Genomic DNA, 24,975 nt, shown 5'->3' on the forward strand with positions numbered 1-24,975 from the left:
TGTAAGCTGCAGCGGTGACTGCAAGCATCTAAACCTTCAAATGTTATTTGATAATTTTGAACAACCTGAATCAATTATGAATTTATACAAGTGACTGAAAGAGGTCATATAGTAAGAGCAGAAAGTAAGATTAGATTCCCTACAGTGCGGAAACAGGCCTTACAGCCCAACAAGTCCACACAGACCCTCTGAAGAGTAACCCACCCAGACCCAATCGCCTACTCCCTACTAATGCACCTATCACTATGGGCAATTTAGCCCTGGCCAATTCACCTAACTTGCACATCTTTAGACTGCAAAGTAAACTTTTATATTACCTCAATTATGTTTGAAAACAAAATAGATTTATCTTCATCACGTCATGCAGGAGACCACTCAGTCCATTACCCTTCCCGTATCTGTACTTTGAAATAGTTATCCAAATAGCCACACCCCTCTACTTTCCCGCAATGTAGTGCAATTTCCACCTTTTCAAATATGCCATCGAACTCCATTTTTAAGTTACCATGCAACTGTTTCCATTAAACCTTTTGGGAACACATTCAGGTCATAGTTTGTTTAAGAAAATGTTATCTTCTCTCTGATTTTTATTCAAACAATGCACCGACATCAATTAATGTTCGTATGAAAATATGTGTACTTGTTACAAGAACAATGAAAGATCACATTCTCCAATCAGCTGGAAAACGCACAGAAGTTAATGTATGTTGGTGTGTGTCTCGATGGTATCAGCTGCAAATCCCTAACTTGTGCGTGTCTGTCAAACATCGCCCGCTACCCAGCAGCAGAGTCCATCTTCAAAGAGGCACCCAAACTGTGTTTTTTTGAAGACAGACTGCAAAACCTTTTCCGGGTTCTGGTCCCCGAACCCGTATTTTATATTTTTTTTGTGTGTATGTGGACATGTTTCATTTTGATGGCAGAGGCAGCGAGTGATTCGGAACCGAATCGGCCTTTAATTTGTAATCACTGTCAGCAGATGGAGCAGGCCATTGCGAACCGGCGGCTCGATTTCTCAGTGGCAGCGGTGCTGCCTGCAGGTGGTTCCGGGGAGAGAATGGGAACAGCGACTCCGAAGCAATTCTGCCAAGTCCTGCAGAGGCCGCTCATTAGTATCACATTGGAAACATTCGAGAGGTGAGCAAGTTCGAACGTTACCCAGGGATCACTCAACGCTCCACTCACTGTTGACGTCATAATGGTTCAGGGCAAAAAAAACCTACATATGGAAGTCACTTGAATTTGTATAGCACCTTCGTTACCGCCCAAGAGTCCCAACGCTCCTTTGCAGACATACAAACACATTGTATCATGGTCTCTGCTGTTTGAAACTTAGATGAATGCTGTAATCACAGGCTATATGGCACATTGCGTTGTTAAATCTGTCTAAAACATTCCGAGAGGTTACGTTTACGATTGTCAATCTTGGTTCGACATATTTCTGGAAATCTTGCAATAATATCTCCTCCCTCCAACTCCCCGAGTTTCACGTTCTAGTCTTTAGGTCTCCCATATTCTCAGGGCAGCACTTTCTTTCAGGCAGTCAGAAGTCAATCCGACTCCTCATTATCTAATTGAATGAATATTAACCGTCAGCTAAATGGCGTCGTGTAGGGAAGAAAATAAACAAAAAAAAATGGGAGGAACTTCAATTCTACCAATGGTAACTACCTGAAATTGCAAAATAATAATGTTCCGGTAAATGTAGAAGCCGGTTATGACCAGTAGTAACACATTGGCATTAATAGGTAATTTGTAACTAATGTTTTACCAGTAATTTAGTTATCATATAACCAACTGAAATTTACCAAGAAATCATAGCCAAACGTTTCGCTAAGCTGTACGAGTCAGGCTATGCAGCAGAAGAAAGTTAACTCCCTCCTTGTCTCCTCTGTTTGAATACAGGTTCTTTGAGATGGTGATCACCTGATGAAGGAGCGTCGCTCCGAAAGCTAATGTGCTTCCAATTAAACCTGTTGGACTGTAACCTGGTGTTGTGTGATTTTTAACTTTGTACACCCCAGTCCAACACCGGTATTTCCAAATCATAGAAAATACATGCTTGCTTTAAAACGATTAATATATGCTTTTTTTTCTTCAGTAACCATGCTACATATGTTGGGCTTCCTAAAATTGGTCTTGATGGTCTTACGCAATAAGTGAAAAATGCCATTCAAACTTTGTGCTGGCTTTGCTGAATGAAGGCTCCTGATTGAAACTATACATGTATTTTGAGCAGAACATGTCACGCTGATGCTCCAAATCCTAAGTAAAATAGCCTGCTGATGTTCAGAGTGTATTGGCATGTATAAACAATGGCAACATTGACAATTTGGGTCACTGTTGGAGTCAATTAGATTTGCTTTCATGGACTGCTATCTTCTGCAGCATAGGAGAGAAAAGAAGGAAAATGGGGGGTGGGGGGGAAAGTGGGGGTGGTGAAATCATGTGTACACTAATTTTCTGCCTACCTTTTTTCTCCTGAAAATGTTGCTATCTCACTGGGAACACTTCCATGCTTAAGCCTTGATATATATTTGATTACTACTACTGTCATGGTAAATGGAATAACTGCTTACATTTATGTAAGTCTTTCATTTTATATCATATCTCAAGTCACTTCACGACAGGAATATAAAACAGTGTCACCTAATGTGTTACCAAGTCACATAACTAGGAGCTGGGTCAAAGAGACAGGTACTGAGGAGGGCCTCAATGGAGAAAAAAATTAGGTTGAAAAGGATTTGGGGATTGTGGCCGAGGTGACTGAAGGCACAGGAGCTTATGAAGGGGAAATATCATTGGGAATGCTCAAGAGGGCAGAATTAGAGTGCAGGAATCTTAGATAGTAGTTTTGCTGGAGAAGATTACAGAGATAGGAAGGGGTAAGGCCACAGATGGATTTGAAATCAAAGAAGAGATTGTAGCTGGACTGGGAACCAGAGTAAGTCAGTGAGCACAGGGGTGATAGAAGTATGAGACTTGCTGTCAATGAAGACATTGGTTGCACAGCTTTGGATGACCTCTGGTTTGTGGAAGGTAGAATGTGAGAGATCAACTATAACCAGGCATATATGAAAATGATCCATGTTAGAGGTAAACATAGGCTGAGACAGGGTGATGTGAGGAAGTGAAAACAATCTTCGTCATGCCACTGACATTTTTCTAAAATCATGGAAATGTTTCAGTTCTAGGAATCCATCTCCATTTCATTTATCATCCCCAATTAGAAAATATGTGGCCTTTTGCATAAGGAGTCTGATAATTGCACAGCAGCATTGGAATGGAGAGAATTGGTGATCAGGCAGAGGTGGGTGTTAGCTGCATGCAAGTGGAAAGTAATGCTGCAACTTCAGATTATGTCATAGAGATATAGCATGTCGATGAGAAATAGGAGTGGAAGAGTCCAAACAAAGAAACTAATATAATTTATTCAGATAAATATCTGAAGACAATTGTGATTTTTCAAGAAGAATGTTGTGGTTTTATAGGGTCATCAAGGCAGGCATTATATCAAAAATGATGATGTAATTATTGGGCTGAAAACAAAACACATGAAACACCATCCCAATGACTCAAAGAAGCAGCTGCTAAGATGGTCAACATTAGCATTACTGTATCTTACAAATTCCAAAGCCACTAGTATGGAGACAGCTGTCCAGAAAACCCGATTAAAAACAATTACCTTGGACGAGTGTGAATAGACTAGCTCCTGACCCATTGACAAACTATCTACTCAAGCACCAGTGTATCCACTAAAATGAAACAAATGTAGATGCTGTAGATCTGAAACAACAAAAACAGAAATTGCTCGAGAAACTCATCATGTCCAGCAGTACTCATGGGTTCAGTATCCATGGGGATGGCCTCAACCAGGACCTTGGGTTTGTGTCACACTAGAGGTGACCCCACTGCACTACACACACAGACACGCTCTCCTACAGAGCCATACACTCATGCAGATCTTCTCTCATACACAAACTCTCTCTGATGCTCTCACACACATTTCCACATGCACCCTCTCACAGATATCTAGTTGGCATGGACAAGTTGGATCAAAGGGTCTATTTCTATGCTGTACAGCTCTGAGTCATAGAGATGTACAGCATGGAAACAGACGCTTCGGTCCAACCCGTCCACGCCGACCAGATATTCCAACACGATCTAGTCCCACCTGCCAGCACCCGGCCCATATCCCTCCAAACCCTTCCTATTCATATACCCAAGCAAATGCCTCTTAAATGTTACAATTGTACCAGCCTCCACCACATCCTCTGGCAGCTCATTCCATACACGTATCACCCTCTGTGTGAAAACGTTGCCCCTTGGGTGTCTTTTATATCTTTCCCCTCTCACCCTAAACCTATGCCCTGTAGGTCTGGACTCACCGACCCCAGGGAAAAGACTTTGTCTATTTATCCTATCCATGCCCCTCATAATTTTGTAAACCTCTATAAGGTCATCCCTCAGCCTCTGACACTCCAGGGAAAACAGCCCCCGCCTCTTCAGCCTCTCCCTGTAGCTCAGATCCTCCAACCCTGGCAACATCTTTGTAAATCTTTTCTGAACCCTTTCAAGTTTCACAACATCTTTGCGATAGGAAGGAGACCAGAATTGCACGCAATATTCCAACAGTGGCCTAACCAATGTCCTGTGCAGCCGCAACATGACCTCCCAACTCCTGTACTCAATACTCTGACCAATAAAGGAAAGCATACCAAACGCTGTTTTCACTATCCTATCTATGTGCGACTCCACTTTCAAGGAGCTATGAACCTGCACTCCAAGGTCTCTTTGTCAGCAACACTCCCTAGGACCTTACCAGTAAGTGTATAAGTCCTGCTAAGATTTGCTTTCCCAAAATGCAGCACCTCGCATTTATCTGAATTAAACTCTATCTGCCACTTCTCAGCCCATTGGCCCATCTGTTGTAATCTGAGGTAACCCTCTTCGCTGTCCACTACACCTCCAATTTTCGTGTCATCTGCAAACTTACCAACTGTACCTCTTTTATGCTTGCATCCAAATCATTTATGTAAATGACAAGAAGTAGAGGACCCAGTACCGATCCTTGTGGCACTCCACTGGTCACAGGCCTCCAGTCTGAAAAACAACCCTCCACCACCACCCTCTGTCTTCTACCTTTGAGCCAGTTCTGTCTGCAAATGGCTAGTTCTCCCTGTATTCCATGAGTTCTAACCTTGCTAATCAGTCTCCCATGGAGAACCTTGTCAAACGCCTTACCGAAGTCCATATGGATCACATCTACTGATCTGCCCTCATCAATCTTCTTTGTTACTTCTTCAAAAAACTCAATCAAGTTTGTGAGATATGATTTCCCATGCACAAAGCCATGTTGACTATCCCTAATTAGTCCTTGCCTTTCCAAATACATGTACATCCTGTCCCTCAGGATTCCCTCCAACAACTTGCCCACCACCGAAGTCTATGACATAAAGTACAACAAATACTCTTTTTATTAGCAAGATGCAAAAAAAGCATTCTGTATGTAGCTTGCATATAATCTTAAACATCTTAAATATAAAATACATGCATAGTTAAACACTCATGAATTACAAATGTATTATTCTAAAACCAATCTACAGCAATCAAATGTGGTGTGGGAAAGGAGGGGAGTTTTCTACTACTCCTCATCTGAGGGAAACAATAGAAAGTATGGCACCGTTCCCAATCTAACGACTCCTCAAATTGCATTGTAGCTAATGAGATACATTTGAAGTGTAGTCACCTATAATGAAGGATAATGTTGGGGATTGATGAGCTAATAGCTGAAATCAGCCCTTGATATATATAGTATGCCAGACAAGATTTAATGAAAAAAATTAAGTTGCTGTAAAATCTACAACTTTGTGTGACAAGAAGCATAAATATAATATGATGTGGAGGTGCCAGTGTTGGACTGGGGTGGACGAAGTTATAAATCACACAACACTAGGAAGTAGAAGCTTTTGGAGCGCTGCTCCTTTGTCAGCTAGCTAGTGGAATAGGACACAGAATTTATAGTAAAAGATCATAGTGTCATACACTGATGCAATATATTGAGCAAACCGAGATTACTGTTAAGCCTTTCATCTTTTAGAATGGGCTACAGGTTTCAATTCATTAATGTATAAATCCCAGAACTACTTCCAAGTCACATTCCCGAGTTAATTTAAGGTTTATAAAAAAAAAGTGACGTTTCAGCTCAGAAAATGTACTAAAGGTGTGAGGTTAGAATACTCTATTTCATTCGCGAGTCAGACTGGTTCTATTTCTGTAGAAGGAATTTGTAAAATGTCATATGGATTATAAAAAATATTGACTGTCTACAGATTGTGTGCCTTTTGAATATATTTAAGCAAAATAAATATTAATTGTTTGGCCTGATTTTGTGCCCTTGCACATTTTGGTTAAATGTTTGTGCCACATTCATGCAGTAGACACATGAACGTAGCACCTTGACCTGTAAACTTGTTAGAATTTGAAAAGGATATTCTAACTTCTGAAGTTCTATTCGTTGTTATAATGCTGACTGTAAGTCCTACTTTGCCAGGATGCTGCTAAGGAGGGAATTTTTTTACATTACACTCGCTTGTGTATTTTAGGAACGGTTTCCTAAAAAGGCAGCGGAAGCTGAATATTTATTGAATATTTATAAGGCAGAGGTGGACAGATTCTTTGTAAGCAAGAGACGAGTGGTTATCAGGTTTGAGAAGGAATGTGAATTTGAAGTTAAAATCAGATCAACTATAATTTTATTAAATGGCAGATCATGCTCGAGAGATTGAATGACCTTCTTATTTATTGTTGTTTGTTTGTTTGATACGAGAGAAGATTTTTAAAGGTGAATGTCTTCACTGAAAAATATCAGAGTAACTGTCCAATATTTTTCTACTGGTAATTTCAAGCAAAAGCATGGAGTTGTTGGTTTTGTATTAAAGCACTGTGTCTTGCATCACACACAGCTGAGTGATTAACAGCTAAATCCTTTCAGTTCATAAATTGAGATTGGTTGGTGCACTTCAGATTGTTAAAATACTTGTTGTAAAATTCTAATGGCACTGTTTGCTTTTCAATGCTGTATCTTTGAACCAAAGTTGTAACAATCAGGGTAATTTGTTTTATAGACTTGTCTCCTTCCTTTCCTGATGGGGGTGACTTTGTGATACTTTACTCTGGTGTCGACTATCTGTTTCTAAACTTGACTTACCAAGTCTTTTCTAAGCACACATTTCCCAACAGATTTTTGTAGCCTTTTCTAATTGTACTTTTCCCAACAGGTTTTGTAGGATAACAATTAGAAGCTGGGACAATGACTTACTCGCTTGGGTAGGATTGCAATGGCCAGTTGCAGTGCCTCAGGTTATCTGCTTACTCTGAACAGCACCAGTGTGAATATCTCCTGGGAGGGAGAAATAAGAGATTTTAAAAGCAACCTATTCTGGGGGAGAATCAAAAGTATTTCTCCTCTGCTCCAAAATATTTTCCATTAATATAAAAAAGAATCATTTAAAAAAAATACTTTTAGAAAGCTAAAATAATTTAGAATATGTAAAACTGTACATATTGTAATTTTTTTTCACATTTTAGTGAATTAGTGACACAGAAGCAAGATCATTGGGTTTTTAATGTTTGAAGCTATCTTCATGATACTTGTGGTGAATTTTATTGTCTAATCTGCTTTGGAAACAGGTCACTTGTCTCAGCTGATCTCCCACAGTGTTAATACTCCACATATGTCTGATCCCTCAAATGTCTCCTCAACCTATCGCTCTTTGCTGTCCTTCCTTGGTAAACCTCACCTCAGATGTGTCAGTGAAATTCACATCAACAATGTCACGTGTAGTGTGTTTTATCATCTCACCAATTTCTTTGCAAAACATCTGTGTTTTATTTTCTGGACTCTGGTGATTGCTGCAGCTGATACTCACTCTTTGCTGTAAAATATGCAGGTATTTCTAAAGAACGCAATGAGCCATTGTCCACAATTCTAGTAATTGCACAAAGATTTTTTAAAAAGTCTCTTGTCGAGGGATCAGGGCTTTATGAAATAGGTGGAAAATCTTTAACAGCACAACTTTGTTCCCAAGAAAATTAAATCCCTGGCTTCTAATTTGCAGTTTGTGTCTTTATCCCAGTGTATATTTGTCTCTCTCAAGCTGTTCAGCACACTTCATAAATTATGACCCACTGTTTTGGTGTACTTTTGATGATAAATGTCTATCTTCCTTCAATTTCTGTCTGTAGCTTATATGTTTCTGTCTGCAACTCAATACATAACTGGCTTATTTTGTTTCCTCAGTGATATCTTTTTGTCTTCAGGATATAAATGTGTGCCTCAACACCTTTTTTAATGTGCTTTTTCATAGGTCTATTTGGCATGAATTTCAGTGTACATTTATTCACCAGTTTTCAGCTGGTCCTTGTCCGAAATTTTAAAAGTCTGCCTTAAATTATTGAGACAGCCTGTTATCTTTGTTGTTGAGACTTACTCACAGAATCTTTTGTTAGATTGAAATACCATAGTCTGGTCTTGTGCCTGAAAGGGCTGACAAGGTTTTAGTTTGACATTTCATTTGAAAAACTAGACCCACAATTGTGCAACATTCAATCAATAATCTACTGAAATTTCTACCCAAATTTCTGGGGTTGGGGTTGAACCTTAAATTTTATAACTCAAAACAAACTTTTACAACAAAACCAGGGATGACAGCAATGAGATTTTTTGCAGATGGGAAAAGTAAATCTGCAAAATTATGTTTTGGTTTACAGGGCCATGAATGATCACATCTGAAGTGCAGAGTATATTATTGTTTTCCTAATTTAAGAAAGGATGTATGAAAAGGACATGGACGATGTAGAATGTAGGAAAATAGATGGTGACATCTTGAAAAATGCTCATATTACAGAGGAAGAAGTGCTGGATGTCTTGAAACACATAAAAGTGGTTAAATCCCCTGGATCTGATCAGGTGTACCCTAGAATTCTCTGGGACGCTAGAAAAGTGATTGCTGGGCCTCTTGCTGAGATATTTGTATCATCAATAGTCACAGGTGTGGTGCCAGAAGACTGGAGGTTGTCTAACGTGGTGCCACTAGTTAAGAAAGGTGGTAAGGACAAGCCAGGGAACTATAGACCGGGGAGCCTGACATGTGGTGGGCAAGTTGTTGGCGGGAATCCTGAGGGACAGATGTACGTGTATTTGGAAAGGCAAGGATTGTTTAGAGATAGTCAATATGGCTTTGTACGTGAGAAATCATGTCTCATGAACTTGATTGAGTTTTTTTTGAAGAAGTAACAAAGAGGATTGATGAGGGCAGAGTGGTAGACGTGATCTATATGGACTTCAGTAAGGCAATCGACAAAGTTCCCCATGGAAGACTAGTTAGCAAGGTTAGATCTCACGGAATACAGGGAGAACTAGCCATTTTGATACAGAACTGGCTCAAAGGTAGAAGACAGAGGGTGGTGGTGGAGGGTTATTTTTCAGACTGGAGGCCTGTGACCAGTGGAGTGCCACAAGGATCGGTGCTGGGTCCACTACTGTTTGTTGTTGTTGTTATAGAAGATTTGGATGCGAGCATAAGTGGTATGGTTAGTTAGTTTGCAGATGACACCAAAATTAGAGGTGTCGTGGACAGTGGAGAAGGTTACCGCAGATTACAATGGGATCTTGATCAGATGGGCCAATGGGCTGAGGAATGGCAGATGGAGTTTAATTTAGATAAATGTGCAGTGCTGCATTTTGGGAAAGCAAATCTTAGCAGGACTTATACACTTAATGGTAAGGTCCTAGGGAGTGTTGCTGACCTTGGAGTGCAGGTTCAGTGCGACTCTACTTTCAAGGAGCTGATAGGATAGTGAAGAAGGCATTTGGTATGCTTTCCTTTTATTGGTCAGTGTATTCAGTACAGGAATTGGGAGGTCATGTTGCGGCTGTACAGGGCATTGGTTAGGCCACTTTTGGAATATGGCGTGCAATTCTGGTCACCTTCTTATTGGAAGGATGTTGTGAAACTTGAAAGGGTTCAGAAAAGATGTACAAGGATGTTGCCAGGATTGGAGGATTTGAGCTATAGGGAGAGGTTGAATAAGCTAGGGCTGTTTTCTCTGGAGCATCGGAGGCTGAGGGGTGAACTTCTAGAGATTTATACAATCATGGGGGGGGGGGGGAGCGGGGGCGGGGTGGGGGGGCATGGATAGGGTAAATAGACAAAGATTTTTTTCCCTGGGGTGGGGAAGTCCAGAACAAGAGGGCATAGGTTTAGGTTGAGAGGGGAAATCTATAAAAGACCTAAGGGACAATGCTTTCACGCAAAGAGTGATGTGTGTGTGGACTGGGCTGCCAGAGGAAGTGGTGGAGGCTAGTATGATTGCAACATTTAAAAGGCATCTGGATGGGTATATGAATAGGAAGCGTTTAGAGGGTAATGGGGCAGGTACTGTAAGGTGAGACTAGATTAGGTTGGGATATCTGGTCGGCATGAACGAATTGGACCGAATGTTGTCGACTGAGTGCAAGTCAGCTGCGTGAACATGTAAACAACATGCAAAGAATAGGCATAGATTGCTGAAATATTGGAAAGTTCATTGAGTAGGTGGGAGTTCTTGATGACTGGAACATTTTTATTTCAAATTGATTGCTTTTAATAGCAACTGAGCATTCCAAAGTATGAAGAGGGAGACAATATGCAGGAAATTATAGGCAAGCAAACTTGACATCTGGCATCGGGAAAGTGTTAGATTTGATCATTGAAGAGATTGTAGCTGTATACTTAAAAAAAAACCTCAAGGTACATCAGAACAGTTAGCATGCTTTCAAGTTGTTGAAATTTGGTGAAGGAATAATGTGCTCTGCATAAAAGGGAGCTCCCGATAATATGCTTTTTTGTGAAAATAAAAATTCATGGTTTAGGGAGTAACATAATTGCAGAGATAGAAGATTGACTGACTTGCCAGCAGAAAATAAAAGAATGTGTTTGTCTGCTTAGCAGGATGTAACTTGTGGAGTCAACAGCATCTGTGATGGGGCTTAACTATTTGCAATGTAGAAAGAGAGTGAAGGCATCATGCTGAAAATTTCAAATAACACCAAGAGAGACAGGAAAGTATGTTGTGTAGAAGATGTAAGGAAATTGCAGATGGATATAGATAGGTTGAACAAATAGCAAAAATCTGGCAGGTGGTGTGCAATGTGGGAAAATGTGACATTGGAAGGAAGAATAAAAAAGCAGTGTCTTTAGGGTACTTAAAATCAGAATGACTGCCAAATTCTGAGGTGCAGAGGGCATAGGTGTTTCAGTGCATGAGTCATCAGTCAGGTTGCTCTTGCAGCTGGCATTCAAGAAGGCTAATAAGATGTTTTTCTTTGTGACAAGAGGAATTAAACATAGAAGTAATGATGTTATGCTCCAATTTAAAAGGATATTGATGAGACCACATCTCAAATAGTGTGTGCAATTATGAATTCCTTATTTAAAAAAGATGTAAATACAGTGGAGGCAGCTCAGGGGACATTTACTGGATTACTACCCAGAATAAGTGATATGGCTAATGAAGTGGCCATTTGTGATGTGCAGGGTTTGGGATCATGCAGTGAGCTGGCCCACACCCTTATTAGGCAGTCCAGAAAGTAGGGAAGCCTGGGAAAGCAGGGATATCCATCATTTTAAAAAGCTCTTGAGAAATTCCGACCTGCTGAAAATCTAGGTTTTGAAAGAGCCATCTCAAAAACTGGAATTGGCTGTTTTGAGATCTACATAAATACTGTAAGGAGTATTGAAAAGATTGTTTGAAGACCCTTATATAATTAATCTAATGTTAATCCTATAATTGGCTTGCATGATGAAGTTATGTCTACAGTAGTACTAATATTGTTTACAATTCAGTGAAATGTCTTTTGTTTCTTCTTGATACATTTTACTTTTCTTTTACAGAGTTCATTGGATAAATGACATTGTCGTGGTGGTGTCAAAACAGAACTTTGAATTGATGAATTTGATTATAAAGCGTTATGGACACTCGAGAACAACAGTTGTTGAGGGTGCACTCACTCGTCACCAGTCGATTTTCAATGGGCTAAAAGCATTTGTGGAAAATCAACCTTGTAGAGCTTGGCTGCAGAAACCTGAAGTGGTGATCATCCATGATGCGGTGAGACCTTTCATAGAGGAAGATATATTATTCCACGTGGCCACAGCTGCGAAGGAATGTGGGGTATGTAAGAATATTATGATGCCGCTGCTAAGAACCAGAGGCCATTCAGCTCTTTGAGCTGGTTTCACTTGTAAATTAGATCTTGACTAAACTGTATCGAAACTGCACTTCCAGCCTTGGTTCTGGGCAAATGTATATTGATATTAATTTTGACATTGTCAATTGTCCTTGGCTCAGCAGCTTTTGGTGGAGTAGGAGGAAACAAGAAGAGAATATCATTTATTGACACGTGCTCAAATACAGAAGCATAGGAGTACAGTGAAATGTTTACAGCAGAGAAAAAGTTTGAATTTTCCACAATCGTTTGTGTGGAATAGTGCTTTCTGACTTCAATCCCTGGCTGGCTTAGCTCTAATGTTAACTTTAATGTTAGCTCTATTGTTCTGATTTCCCCTACCCCTCTCTACTGACTTTATCAACTTCACAAAGACCTGTATTTATAGAAACATTCATTGTGTGAATTATATGGGTACTTCCTGTTCCCTAGTGAATTACTATTTATTTTCAGTCCTGAAGGCAGTCACTATGATGTGGTCATAATCCAGCTAGTCATGTTAACCCAGACTTTGAATATTAACAGGTTATTTGATTGTGCAAGTTGATACAACAAAGCTGGCTTCTGTCTTCCTTCAACTTTCACACTTTCCATGGTGGTCTCAAATGATCATGAACCATAACCTTGAATAATTCCCACCTGCTCGAATCATCAGCTATGAAGCCAATCATCACACTCTTGGAGCAAGCCTTGGATCAAACTGTCTAATTTACCACATAGAAGAGACTGAGTCTCAGACCTTCCGATTCAGTGCAATACCATAATGCTTGGTCATTGGCTAATTTGCGGATTTAGTGTCTTGTTTGAACACCAAGCATTTTGCAGTTAGTAACTACAAGATCAGAGTTAGCACTCCAACGAATCAATATCAATAACAGGGTGATACGATGGCTCAGTGGTTAGCATTGCTGCCTCACAGCGCCAGGCACCCATGTTCGATTTCACCTTTGGGTAACTGTCTGTTTGCATATTCTCTCCGTGTCTATGTAGGTTTGTTATGGGTGCTCCAGTTTCCTCCCACAATCCAAAGAAACGCAGGTTAGGTGGATTGGCCATGCTAAATTGTCCACTGAGTCCAGAGATATGCAGGTTCGGTGGAGGGCATGGGGAAATGGAAGGTTACAGGGATAGGGTAGGGGCATGGATATCTGTGGGATGCTTTTTGAAGGGTTGGTGTGAATTTGGAGGACTGAACAATCTGTTTCAACACAGTAGGGATTCAATGAGTTTTTTAAAAAGTTTATAACGGATAGCATTTGCATTTAATAGAATGACCCTCATTTGTCAAGGGGTTCCTGCTCTCTCTTTAGTGGGAGATTTGTGGAACCCTCGGAGGAATGATGTCAAAATGGCTATTCAGCCAATTGTCAGGATTCTATTAAAGATTTTGAATAGAAATTCAAAATCCTGGATCAGTATACTCACTGAAATATTATTTTCTTATCACGTAAATGATCATTATATGCCTAACAATTCTTTCGACTTAGATTTCTTCACAAACTGTTTTGGGCGTGCATTTTAATATCTTTTATAAGGTTGTTCTCATGACACATTAGCTTTTACCCCAACATTCAGACATGATGATCCCAGGCTTTGTCAGGACTGAATTAAAAGATCTGACGCAGAGGTTAGGTGCTCGGGTCTATGCAATTGACATCATTGCATTGTGTTATGAGTAAAAAGTGAGGTCTGCAGATGCTGGAGATCAGAGCTGAAAATGTGTTGCTGGTTAAAGCACAGCAGGTTAGGCAGCATCCAAGGAACAGGAAATTCGACGTTTCGGGCCAGAGCCCTTCATCAGGAATTGTGTTATGAGGGCAGTAAGTTGACCAATCGAATATTCTATCTAGCGATCTTTCATTTGTCTTCATTCAAAGGTCAGGTGCATGGGGAGCTCCATAGTGCTAACTTGAAGTACTAACCATTATAGACAAGTCATTGTTACTTAGCAGCTTGGATTGACTTGGAGGTGAATTGATCAAGATAGCAATTGCAAAAAATGAACTAAGCAACATTGAGCAATGTTGCTTCAAGTGTCAACTGGTGAAATATTTTGCCAACGTGTTAACTGTCATCTGCTATAGTCAATTTTTCTGGCTCAGAGTCACACTTCTCTATAATCTACTTGTACAACAAAATAACTCGGGAATGTAGCAAATGCATATTTTTGTGATTGGACCAGATATTCTTCTTGTTTGAGTATGCAACTTAAAGGAACCAAAATAACACTGGCATTGATAGAGCTGTTGGGTCAAAAGACCCATATATGTGCTGTAAATTCTCTGCATGATTTATGTAAAGCTGATCAATGTAAAAGGTTAATCGTGTGTCAATGTTACCAACTCTGGTTATCAAGGTTGATATGTTACATAAATGTCAGGAGGTCCATGGTGCATTGGAAACTGCATCCAGTTCTCAGAAGAAGATGTCTGCTCAGGAGTATTTTTAAAAATACAAACAATGTTGTGTGCATTGAATAACAGTAGATTTGAGAAAAATGAAGGTTATTCTGCTGTTTATGTGGCATCTGTTTCATGGAGGGAATATTGTATTAAATTTCTAATATAAATATTTCAGTACATAAAAGTTTTCTATTACTAACTGTTGCTTCAATATGATTAGACGAGATGCTTAGGAATGATATCAAGGACTTTAGGAATGGGTTATTGATGTTTACTGTATTATAGAACTATGCCATACAAAGAGAATATTTCAGAGCAAGTGACATTTTGTTGTCATGCAGTTAAAATTATATCAACAAGAATCTTGGAAATAGATGACCTTGCTGTTTTCCTGGCTGTAGATGTTGCTATGTGTGGAGAAATGTGAAAGGAGAAAAAACATAAAGAAACCATTTCCTCAGCTTCAAATTGAAATATGGGACAGTAGTTAGGCGCAATAGGGCAAATGAAAAACTAGTTGTGATAATTTCTCAGGGATGGCAAACTTATGTGTACAAAGACTAACAAAATTGAATTTTTAAAAAAAAATGCAGAGAAAGCTAAAGTCAATCAATGCAATTAAACCAGCCCCATCTGGTCTTTTCAAATTGCTGTTTTGGGAAAGTGCTTTGTGCAAGTCTGATGCTCACCTTCTTATATGGGAGTAGGGAATCCTCTTCAGAAATGCTTGTCTGGCTGTAAAGCGTTTTGGAAGGTGATCAGTTCTTCAAAGGCATTTTATAAGCACAAGTCTTTATTTCCTTGAAGGAAAGATTTAAAAAGAGGTATTCATATAATGTGAGTTTTTGAAAGAATAAGCAAGAAAGCTGGTGACAAGACAGTTAGTAAGCTGAGAGCAGATTTAAAATAATTGGTTAAAAAAAATCCGAGAAATGAACAGACTGTTTTGAATTATTTCGCTACAGAATGCACTTTTCTGGTGGAAATCAATTCAGTAATAACTCTTTAAATGGGGATAAGATTTATAACTGGAAAAGAAGAAAATATTGCAGGGCTATGGGAAAGAACAGGGAGTGGAACCAACTGGGTGGCTCTTTCAAAGAGTAGATATGGTCTCCTTCTGTTCTGCTGTTATTCTTTGTTATTAGCCAGTGACATTTGTAGATGAGTGAGTAGGTCAAATTATGTTGGACTATTCTCTGTCTTTGGTGAACCATCTCAATACATAGAAAATAGTCTATCATGAGTGTTTAATTCAGGAGAGAAAGGGTAACAGGACATTTTAAGCAAGGCTAACAAATGAAGACGATAAATGAAATGTATGCATAGACAATGGAGAAGCTTGGTTCTTTTCCTTGTAGAAACTATGATTAAAATGAGACTTAACTGTGGGATTCAAATGTTAATGAAGTACATAAAGAGAAACTGTTCCAAGCGGCAGAAGCAGAGAAATATGAGGACACGGACTTAAAATAATTGGCAAAAGTAACCAGAAACTTCATGAGATTTGTTTTTTAAATAGTGAGTGGTTGTGATCTGGAATGCGTCACCTGAAAAGGAAATAGATTCAGCAATAACATTCGAAAGCGAACAGAAGAAATATTGGAGGAAAAATAAATATGTCACCTTGGGAAAACTATAAGTGAGTGTGATTAACTAAATAGCTTCTGTGGAACCAGCACAAGTTCAATTGGATAAATGACCCCCTTCTGTATAGTATCATTATTTGAATCTCTTACAGATTTTATAAGATTACTCAAGACTGGAGACTTACCTCTTAATTTACTTATTAATAAGTAAGTAAATGTTTGTGTACTTAAGGTGAGATATATTTCCACTATCAATGCTGTGCTGATAGAAGTTTACCAAAAGTTAAATTTATTTTGGTTTATCACAGTCATAAAAAATTGTTGTGCAAGAAAGTCATAATGGATGTAGGTTTGCTCGCTGAGCTGGAAGATTAATTTCCAGACGTTTTGTCACCCTACTTAGAAACCTCTTCAGTAGGCCTCCGGTGAAGCACTGCTGATAATTCCTGCTTTCTTTTTATATGTTTGGGTTTCTTTGGGTTGGTGATGTCATTTCCCATGGTAAAGTCAATTCCTGTTCTTTTTTTTGGAGTGGTAGATGGGGTCTAACTCGATGTGTTTATTGATAGAGTTCCGGTTGGAATGCCGTGCTTCTGGGAATTCTTGTGCGTGTCTTTGTTTGGCTTGTCCTAGGATGGATGTCTTGTCCTAGGATGAATGTGTCGTCCCAGTCGAAGTGGTGTTCTTCCTTATCTGTATGTAAAGATACTAGTGAGAGAGTGTCATGTCATTTTGTGGCTAGTTGTTGTTCATTTATCCTGATGGCTGGTTTTCTGCCTGTTTGTCCAATGTAGTGTTTGTTACAGTCCTTGCATGCTATTTTGTAAATGACATTAGTTTTGGTTGTTGTCTGCATACGGTCTTTCAAGTTCATTAGCTGCTGTTTTAGAGTGTTGGTGGGTTTATGGGCTACCATGATGCCAAGGGTCTGAGTAGTCTGGCAGACATTTCTGAGATGTCTTTGATGTAGGGGAGAGTGGCTAGGGTTTCTGGACGTGTATTATCTGCGTGTTTGGGTTTGTTGCTGAGAAATCGGTGGACTGTCTTCATTGGGTACCCATTCTTTTTGAATATAGGTAATTTTCCTCTGCTCTGTGTAGTTCCTCTGTGCTGCAGTGTGTTGTGGCTTATTGAAATAATGTTCTGATGCAGCATCGTTTGTGGATGTTGGGGTGATTGCTTCTGCAGTTCAATATTTTGTCCGTATGTGTTTTTCCTGTAGATGCTGGTTTGAAATTTCCCATTGGCTGTTTGCACAACTGTGACATCTAGGAATGGCAGTTTGTTGTTTTCCTCCTCTTTAGTGAATTTTATGCCAATCTCCTTTGATGCAACAGCCCTGTTCACATGAATCAGCATTAACCTGGCCAAGGAAACATTGCCTACACTATTAGAAGACCCAAAGACACACACCAAACACCAATGACTTCATCAACAAGGACAGTATCATCAAGCTAGTGGACCAATGCCTTACCTCACAATTCATCTTCAACAACAAAACCTCCAGACAAACCCACAGAACACCCAAGGATGTCCAACATCAGGGATTCTTAGCAGAAGCAGTAATGCAGAGACTTGAAGAAACAGCTCTGCCAACCATCCAACCCAAACTTTGGGTCTGCTATGTGGATAACATCTTTGTCATCACTGGACGAACCAATTAGAGGAAATCTTCATGACCATCAATAATACCTTTTACTGACTTAAAATTCAATAAAAAGGAGGAAAACAGCAACATGGGTGGCACGGTGGCTCAGTGGTTAGCACTGCAGCCTCACAGCACAAGGGACCCAGGTTCAATTCCCGCCTTCGGTGACTGTCTGTGTAGAGTTTGCACATTCTCCCCGTGTAGGCATGGGTTTCCTCCAGGTGCTTTGGTTTCCTCCCACAATCCAAAGATGTGCTGGTCAAGTGAATTGCCATGCTAAATTGCCCATAGTGTCAGGTGCATTAGTTAGGGGAATGGGGCTGGGTGGATTACTCTTCAGAAGGTCGGTGTGTGCTTGTTGGGCCGAAGGGCCTGTTTCCATACTGTAGGTAACCTAATCTAAGCAAAAACTGCCATTCCTAGATGTCACAGTAGAGTGAACAGCCAATGGGGAATAAATAATCATATAGCATATTGGAAGGGTTCTTATAGTAGAGTAGTAATAACCCTACCTTTGAGCCAGGAGACCCAGATTTAAATCACGCCACTCCATAGGTCTGTAATAACATCTCTGAGCAGGTTAATTAGAACATATCCATATCGGACTGCATCCAGTCCTTACTAGATAGAGGTAGCAAGCTGATTTCCCTGAGGGATATTGATGCATCACTTATCTTTTAGCACTTTGTTTCTTCTATAGGTAACAAATTCCTAAATTATTGAATTCAGTTTCACAACTTGTCATGGTGGAGTTAAACTCTTTGTCCTTGGGGTTGCTAGTCAGTGCCATTGTCATTACAGTATCTTTTGAGTGTGCACATATGGCTGATTATTTGATTTGACAAACACAGAAAAGCACTTCAGTTTGATGCCAACTTTTTTATTTTTATGTTCATCCAAATGTAACTCAAGCTTGTGTTCAGGGTAGATCGTAATCCATCTATTCAACTGTAAGCCATAAGTATAAGTCATGATTTGGCACTTCTTGTCTGGGCCAAATGTTTGGAACTCTTGAAATAACAGTTAACTAATCTTGCTGTGCTCATTAAAAAGCCATTTTTTTCCTGTAAAAATCTTGTTTTCTGCAGCTCCATTGTGACACAAGTAATCTCATGCATTTCCTTTCACATTAGCTAATCACAGCTTCCAAGGTTACTGTAGCTTTACACTATCTTCTTATCTGTGGCTCTCTCAATTTTGCTCTTGTTGTCCCTGAACTCGTTCCTACCTTGGGCAGTATTTTCTATTAATTCAATGTTCATTTCATTAGTTTATTGTTTTGTGTGCATTATTAATCACAATTTCTTTTTTGCTTAGAAATACCGTTTGCCTTGTGGTTAAGTATCACATCTGTTTTACTACTTTCTTAATGTTATCCTCCTGTTCTGACTAATCTGTTCAAAACATATTTTTCTGTGGCTTTATGTTGGAAAGCTGCATGAGGCCATGTGACTGACTTAATATGCTGACTCAGCCAGATTTCTTTTACCCATCTTTCCTGAGTTAGCCATTTTGTTATTTGTTTTATTTTCTAACAATGCACTTTTAATTAGGACTCCATAAAACTAGTATTCTCGTGTTAAAAATACTTCCTTCTTTAACACTAATTTCCTTATTTTCAGTTTGTATTGTCAGGTATCTTTTGCTCAAGTGAACAATTTGCCCAGATCAATATCACTCTCCTGCAACAATTTTGTAGTTCAGATTGAAAGTCACACTTTTGTCAAAAAAACAATGTCAATTCATCTCAAAATTAAAATGGTTTGAGATGAGGTGCTATTATGAATTAACATATTGTTTTATTCATTTGTTCACGACCATGACTTTCTCAGCCAGAGTTTTTGAGACAGCTAGTGAATTTTTGGTGCATCTATTATTTTATACAGAATATAAAAGCAATGTATTTTTACAATACTACCATTATATATAATGCCAACTCTAAAAAGAAAATTAAACATCAAGTGAACATTTTTGCAGAAGTTGGCTGAGGAATTGTGCAGAGCAATTGAATAGCTTTACTGTGTGCACTTTGCAAGGAAAGAAAATGCTTTCTTCTCATGTGTTGACATCAGTCGTAATAGATTTAAAATTTGGGCATTGATTTGCACATCTTTCTCATAAATGTTAATCAACTAAATATGCAATTTAATTAACAACCAAATCCTTTCTCTCTAAGTAAAAAGTGAAGTCTGCAGATGCTGGAGATCAGAGCTGAAAATGTGTTGCTGGTTAAAGCACAGCAGGTTAGGCAGCATCCAAGGAACGGGAAATTCGACGTTTCGGGCCAGAGCCCTTCATCAGGAATGAGGAGAGGGTGCCAGGCAAGCTAAGATAAAAGGTAGGGAGGAGGGACTTGGGAGAGGGGCGATGGAGATGTGATAGGTGGAAGGAGGTCAAGGTGAGGGTGATAGGCTGGAGTGGGGTGGGGGCGGAGAGGTCAGGAAGAAGATTGCAGGTTAGGAGGGCGGTGCGGAGTTCGAGGGAATCGACTGAGACAAGGTGGGGGGAGGGGAAATGAGGAAACTGGAGAAATCTGAGTTCATCCCTTGTGGTTGGAGGGTTCCCAGGCGGAAGATGAGGCGCTCTTCCTCCAACCGTCATGTTGTTATGTTCTGGCGATGGAGGAGTCCAAGGACCTGCATGTCCTCGGTGGAGTGGGAGGGAGAGTTAAAGTGTTGAGCCACGGGATGGTTGGGTTGGTTGGTCCGGGCGTCCCAGAAGTGTTCCCTGAAGCGTTCCGCAAGTAGGCGGCCCGTCTCCCCAATATAGAGGAGGCCACATTGAGTGCAGCGGATGCAATAGATGATGTGTGTGGAGGTGCAGGTGAATTTGTGGCGGATATGGAAGGATCTCTTGGGGCCTTGGAGAGAAGTAAAGGAGGAGGTGTGGGCGCAAGTTTTGCATTTCCTGCGGTTGCAGGGGAAGGTGCCGGGAGTGGAGGTTGGGTTGGTGGGGGGTGTGGACCTGATGAGGGAGTCACGAAGGGAGTGGTCTTTGCGGAACGCTGATAGGGGAGGGGAGGGAAATATATCCCTGGTGGTGGGGTCCGTTTGGAGGTGGCGGAAATGACGGCGGATGATACGCTGTATACGGAGGTTGGTGGGGTGGTAGGTGAGAACCAGTGGGGTTCTGTCTTGGTGGCGGTTGGAGGGGCGGTTCCAATACCGTACCCAGGAGGGCCAGTTCCAATACCGTACCCAGGAGGACCAGTTCCAATACCGTACAGCCCAGATGGCCTCCTTCTTCAAGGACCGCAGATTCCCCCCAGACGTGATCGACGATGCCCTCCACCGCATCTCCTCCACTTCCCGCTCCTCCGCCCTTGAGCCCCGCCCCTCCAACCGCCCCCAAGACAGAACCCCACTGGTTCTCACCTACCACCCCACCGGTTCTCACCTACCACCCCACCAATCTCCATATATAGCGTATCATCCACCGTCATTGCCGCCACCTCCAAACGGACCCCACCACCAGGGATATATTTCCCTCCCCTCCGCTATCAGCGTTCCGCAAAGACCACTCCCTTCATGACTCCCTCGTCAGGTCCACAGCCCCCACCAACCCAACCTCCACTCCCAGCACCTTCCCTTGCAACCGCAGGAAATGCGCCCACACTTCCTCCCTTACTTCTCTCCAAGGCCCCAAGGGATCCTTCCATATCCGCCACAAATTCACCTGCACCTCTACACACATCATCTATTGCATCCGCTGCACCCAATGTGGCCTCCTCTATATTGGGGGGACAGGCCGCCTACTTGCAGAATGCTTCAGGGAACACCTCTGGGACGCCCGGACCAACCAACCCAACCGCCCCGTGGCTCAACACTTTAACTCTCCCTCCCACTCCACCGAGGACATGCAGGTCCTTGGACTCCTCCATCACCAGAACATAACAACACGACGATTGGAGGAAGAGCGCCTCACCTTCCGCCTGGGAACCCTCCAATCACAAGGGATGAACTCAGATTTCTCCAGTTTCCTCATTTCCCCTCCGCCACCTTGTCTCAGTCGATTCCCTCGAACTCCGCACCGCCCTCCTAACCTGCAATCTTCTTCCTGACCTCTCCGCCCCCACCCCACTCCAGCCTATCACCCTCACCTTGACCTCCTTCCACCTATCACATCTCCATCACCCCTCCCCCAAGTCCCTCCCCCCTACCTTTTATCTTAGCCTGCCTGGCACACTCTCCTCATTCCTGATGAAGGGCTCTGGCCCGAAACGTCGAATTTCCCATTCCTTGGATGCTGCCTGACCTGCTGTGCTTTAACCAGCAACACATTTTCAGCTCCTTTCTCTCTAAGCATATGCCAAAGCTATTGTGAATATAATGGCAAAAATGAGCTCTTCCTTTGGTTTATTATTGGTTTTGAAATGGTAGTCTCAATTTAGCCAAGAAAAGATCTTGGAGCAACCTGTTTTGGAACTAGATAAGACTTTAGTCAGAGATTAAAAGAATAGTTAAGTACAGTGCTGTTGTGTAATGGGGAAATAATATGCAATGCCGCAAAGTGGAGCCACACTATTTTGGCAGTTAGTTTTGAGAGAATGAAAGCTATTTGGTAAATCATGACTGCACCCTGATGGGTTCAAGCTCAATTTGAAACTAATTTCACTGTGGTGCTGAATCCCCATAGTCCTGAAATCTTTTTACTTCAAATGTTTGTCTCTAAGCTCCAAAGACACTATTTCCATGTGGCAAAGTAATCCATGATCTAAGAGTTCTGTATAAAGATATTGCTCTAAATCCCTCTGTGTTATCCTAGTAACAGTGTCAAATTGATGATCACTGGTCATTGACTCCTCAACTTGAGAAATAGTCCTTTTCTAATCACTACATCAGGATCTTTTATACTTTTAAAATTTTCTATTGGGTCTCCAATTTTGCCTTCCACATTGGAATTAAAATAGTCCTAGTTTCTAATGAAGAGCTCATGCTTGAAACATCGACTCTACTGCTCTTCGGACGCTGCTGACCTACTGTCCTTTCCCAGCACCACACTCTTTGAGCCAGGACCTCATGTTAAAAAACTGTAATTTTTTAAACCAATATCTTTCCACTGAACTTATGGTGGATTCTATGGATTTGATATTCTTTTTCTGTTGGGTCTCATAGCATTTCAGGATACTTTTAACAGAAAATTGAAAATGACTATGTTACCCTTGTGAAAGCCTTTACCTATGTTCTCCATAATAATCTTTGGTCTATCAATATTTCCTAATTAATCTGTTCAGCGATGTTATGACAAACCTTTTGAAGCAGGTAAGACTCAAATCTGGGCTTACTAGCTCAGAGGTACAGGCACTACCACTACACTACAAACAAGAGCCCTAACTATTTGATCTATTCATTGCCATTTGCCTACCTGTATTTGCACTTTTAGGAAGTTATATCTTTGATGGGCTGAATCTCAGTGGGCTGAATTAAGACCGCATGCCACAATTATCAATTCCACATTGGCTAAAATGTTGGGAAAGCAGTTTGTCCAGGGAAAGAATAGATGTCTTGCAGTCAATTGACTCTTAATAGGTTGGAGGTGGGATCTCCAACTCTAAAAATAGGAAATCCTGTTTCAGAAGTTACAAGCTCTTGAACTACCAGTGAAAGTGTTGCTACTGTTGGTACTATGCTGGGGTTGATGAGCTGAGCTGTGATGGAATAGAACTTTGTAAGAGGTTTGTGAGAAGATTTGTAGCTCGGGTGCTCATTGTTGTGGTTCTGTTCGCCGGGCTGGGAATTTGTGTTGCAGATATTTTGTCCCCTGTCTAGGTGACATCCTCAATGCTTGGGAGCCTCCTGTGAAGCACTTCTGTGATGTTTCCTCTGGCATTTATAGTTTTTGTCTCTGCCGCTTCTGGTTGTCAGTTCCAGCAGTGGCCGGTATATTGGGTCCAGGTCGATGTGTTCGATGTTAGAATCTGTGGATGAGTGTCATGCCTCTAGGAATTCCCTGGCTGTTCTCTGTTTGGCTTGTCCTATAATAGTAATGTTGTTCCAGTCGAACTCATGTTGCTTGTCATCTGCGTGTGTGGCTACTAAGGATAGCTGGTCGTGTCATTCCGTGGCTAGTTGGTGTTCATGGATACGGATCGTTAGCTGTCTTCAACAGATTTCATCAACAGATATCTAAGGGAAAGATAACGGAATGAGGACATGCCACATCCCAAAGGACTAGACATGTTACCACATATCAAGAACATTTCTGAACTGACAGCCAGACCACTACGACCACTACGACCACTAGAACTCATAACAGCACACAAACCAACAGCCACTCTCAGGCAAGAACTCACCAGGACAAAGGACCTGATACCCAGCATGAGCAAAACCAATGTAGTGTACAAGATCCCATGCAAGGACTGCACAAAACACTGCATAGGACAAACAGGAAGAGCAAGAGCAATCCACTGTGATCATGGTTGATAACACCATTCCACAAGCCCCTGACTGATGTGGAAGGCAGGTATGATACTGAGCATGCTGATCAGGTTGCTGAAGATGTGGTTCTGCTGCTTGGACCAGTCTAGGAGGAACCCTGCAGTAGAGTCTGGACGGAGAGTGCTGCACTGTCCTGGATGCTGATGAAGTGAGGAACAGAGGATGACAAGGTCATTGAGGAAGAGGGTGCTGACTGCATCGGCGTCACCTCGTGCTCCCACGAGGAGGTTGAGCAGTTCATCAACTTCACCAACATATTTCACCCCGACCTTAAATTCACCTGGACCATCTCTGACAGCTCCCTCTCTTTCCTGGACCTCTCCAGCTCCATCAATGATGACCAACTTAACACTGACATTTTTTTTACAAACCCACCAACTCCCACCGATACCTGGAATACACGGTTCCCATCCTACCTCCTGCAAAAATGCCATCCTGTATTCCCAATTCCTCTGCCTCCGCCGTATCTGCTCCCAGGAGGACCAGTTCCACCACAGAACACACCAGATGGCCTCCTCCTTTAAAGAACATAATTTCTCTTCCCACATGGTTGAAGATGCCCTCCAACGTATGTCATCCACGTCCCGCACCTCTGCCCCCTCAAACCCCACCCCTCCAACCACCACAA

General features: G+C 41.2%; 1 protein-coding gene across 4 annotated transcripts in view; it reads left to right on the forward strand.

The window, feature by feature from the left end:
* The first annotated feature begins 478 nt into the window (after nucleotides 1-478).
* Nucleotides 479-24,975, forward strand: part of crppa (CDP-L-ribitol pyrophosphorylase A) — a 256,062-nt gene continuing 231,565 nt past the window's right edge. For 2 of the 4 annotated variants that reach the window (XM_060825431.1, XM_060825433.1), the window contains exons 1-2: nucleotides 479-1,137; nucleotides 11,937-12,216. In XM_060825431.1, coding sequence (XP_060681414.1) covers nucleotides 701-1,137; nucleotides 11,937-12,216 — 717 coding nt within the window. In that variant the 5' untranslated portion in view covers nucleotides 479-700. Of the gene's footprint in view, nucleotides 1,138-1,526; nucleotides 1,664-11,936; nucleotides 12,217-24,975 lie in introns of those variants that run through there. The other 2 variants (XM_060825432.1, XM_060825434.1) reach the window with 2 other exon arrangements.

The sequence above is a fragment of the Hemiscyllium ocellatum genome, chromosome 5 (genome assembly GCF_020745735.1).
Source record: "Hemiscyllium ocellatum isolate sHemOce1 chromosome 5, sHemOce1.pat.X.cur, whole genome shotgun sequence".
Classification (NCBI taxonomy): Eukaryota; Metazoa; Chordata; class Chondrichthyes; order Orectolobiformes; family Hemiscylliidae; genus Hemiscyllium; species Hemiscyllium ocellatum.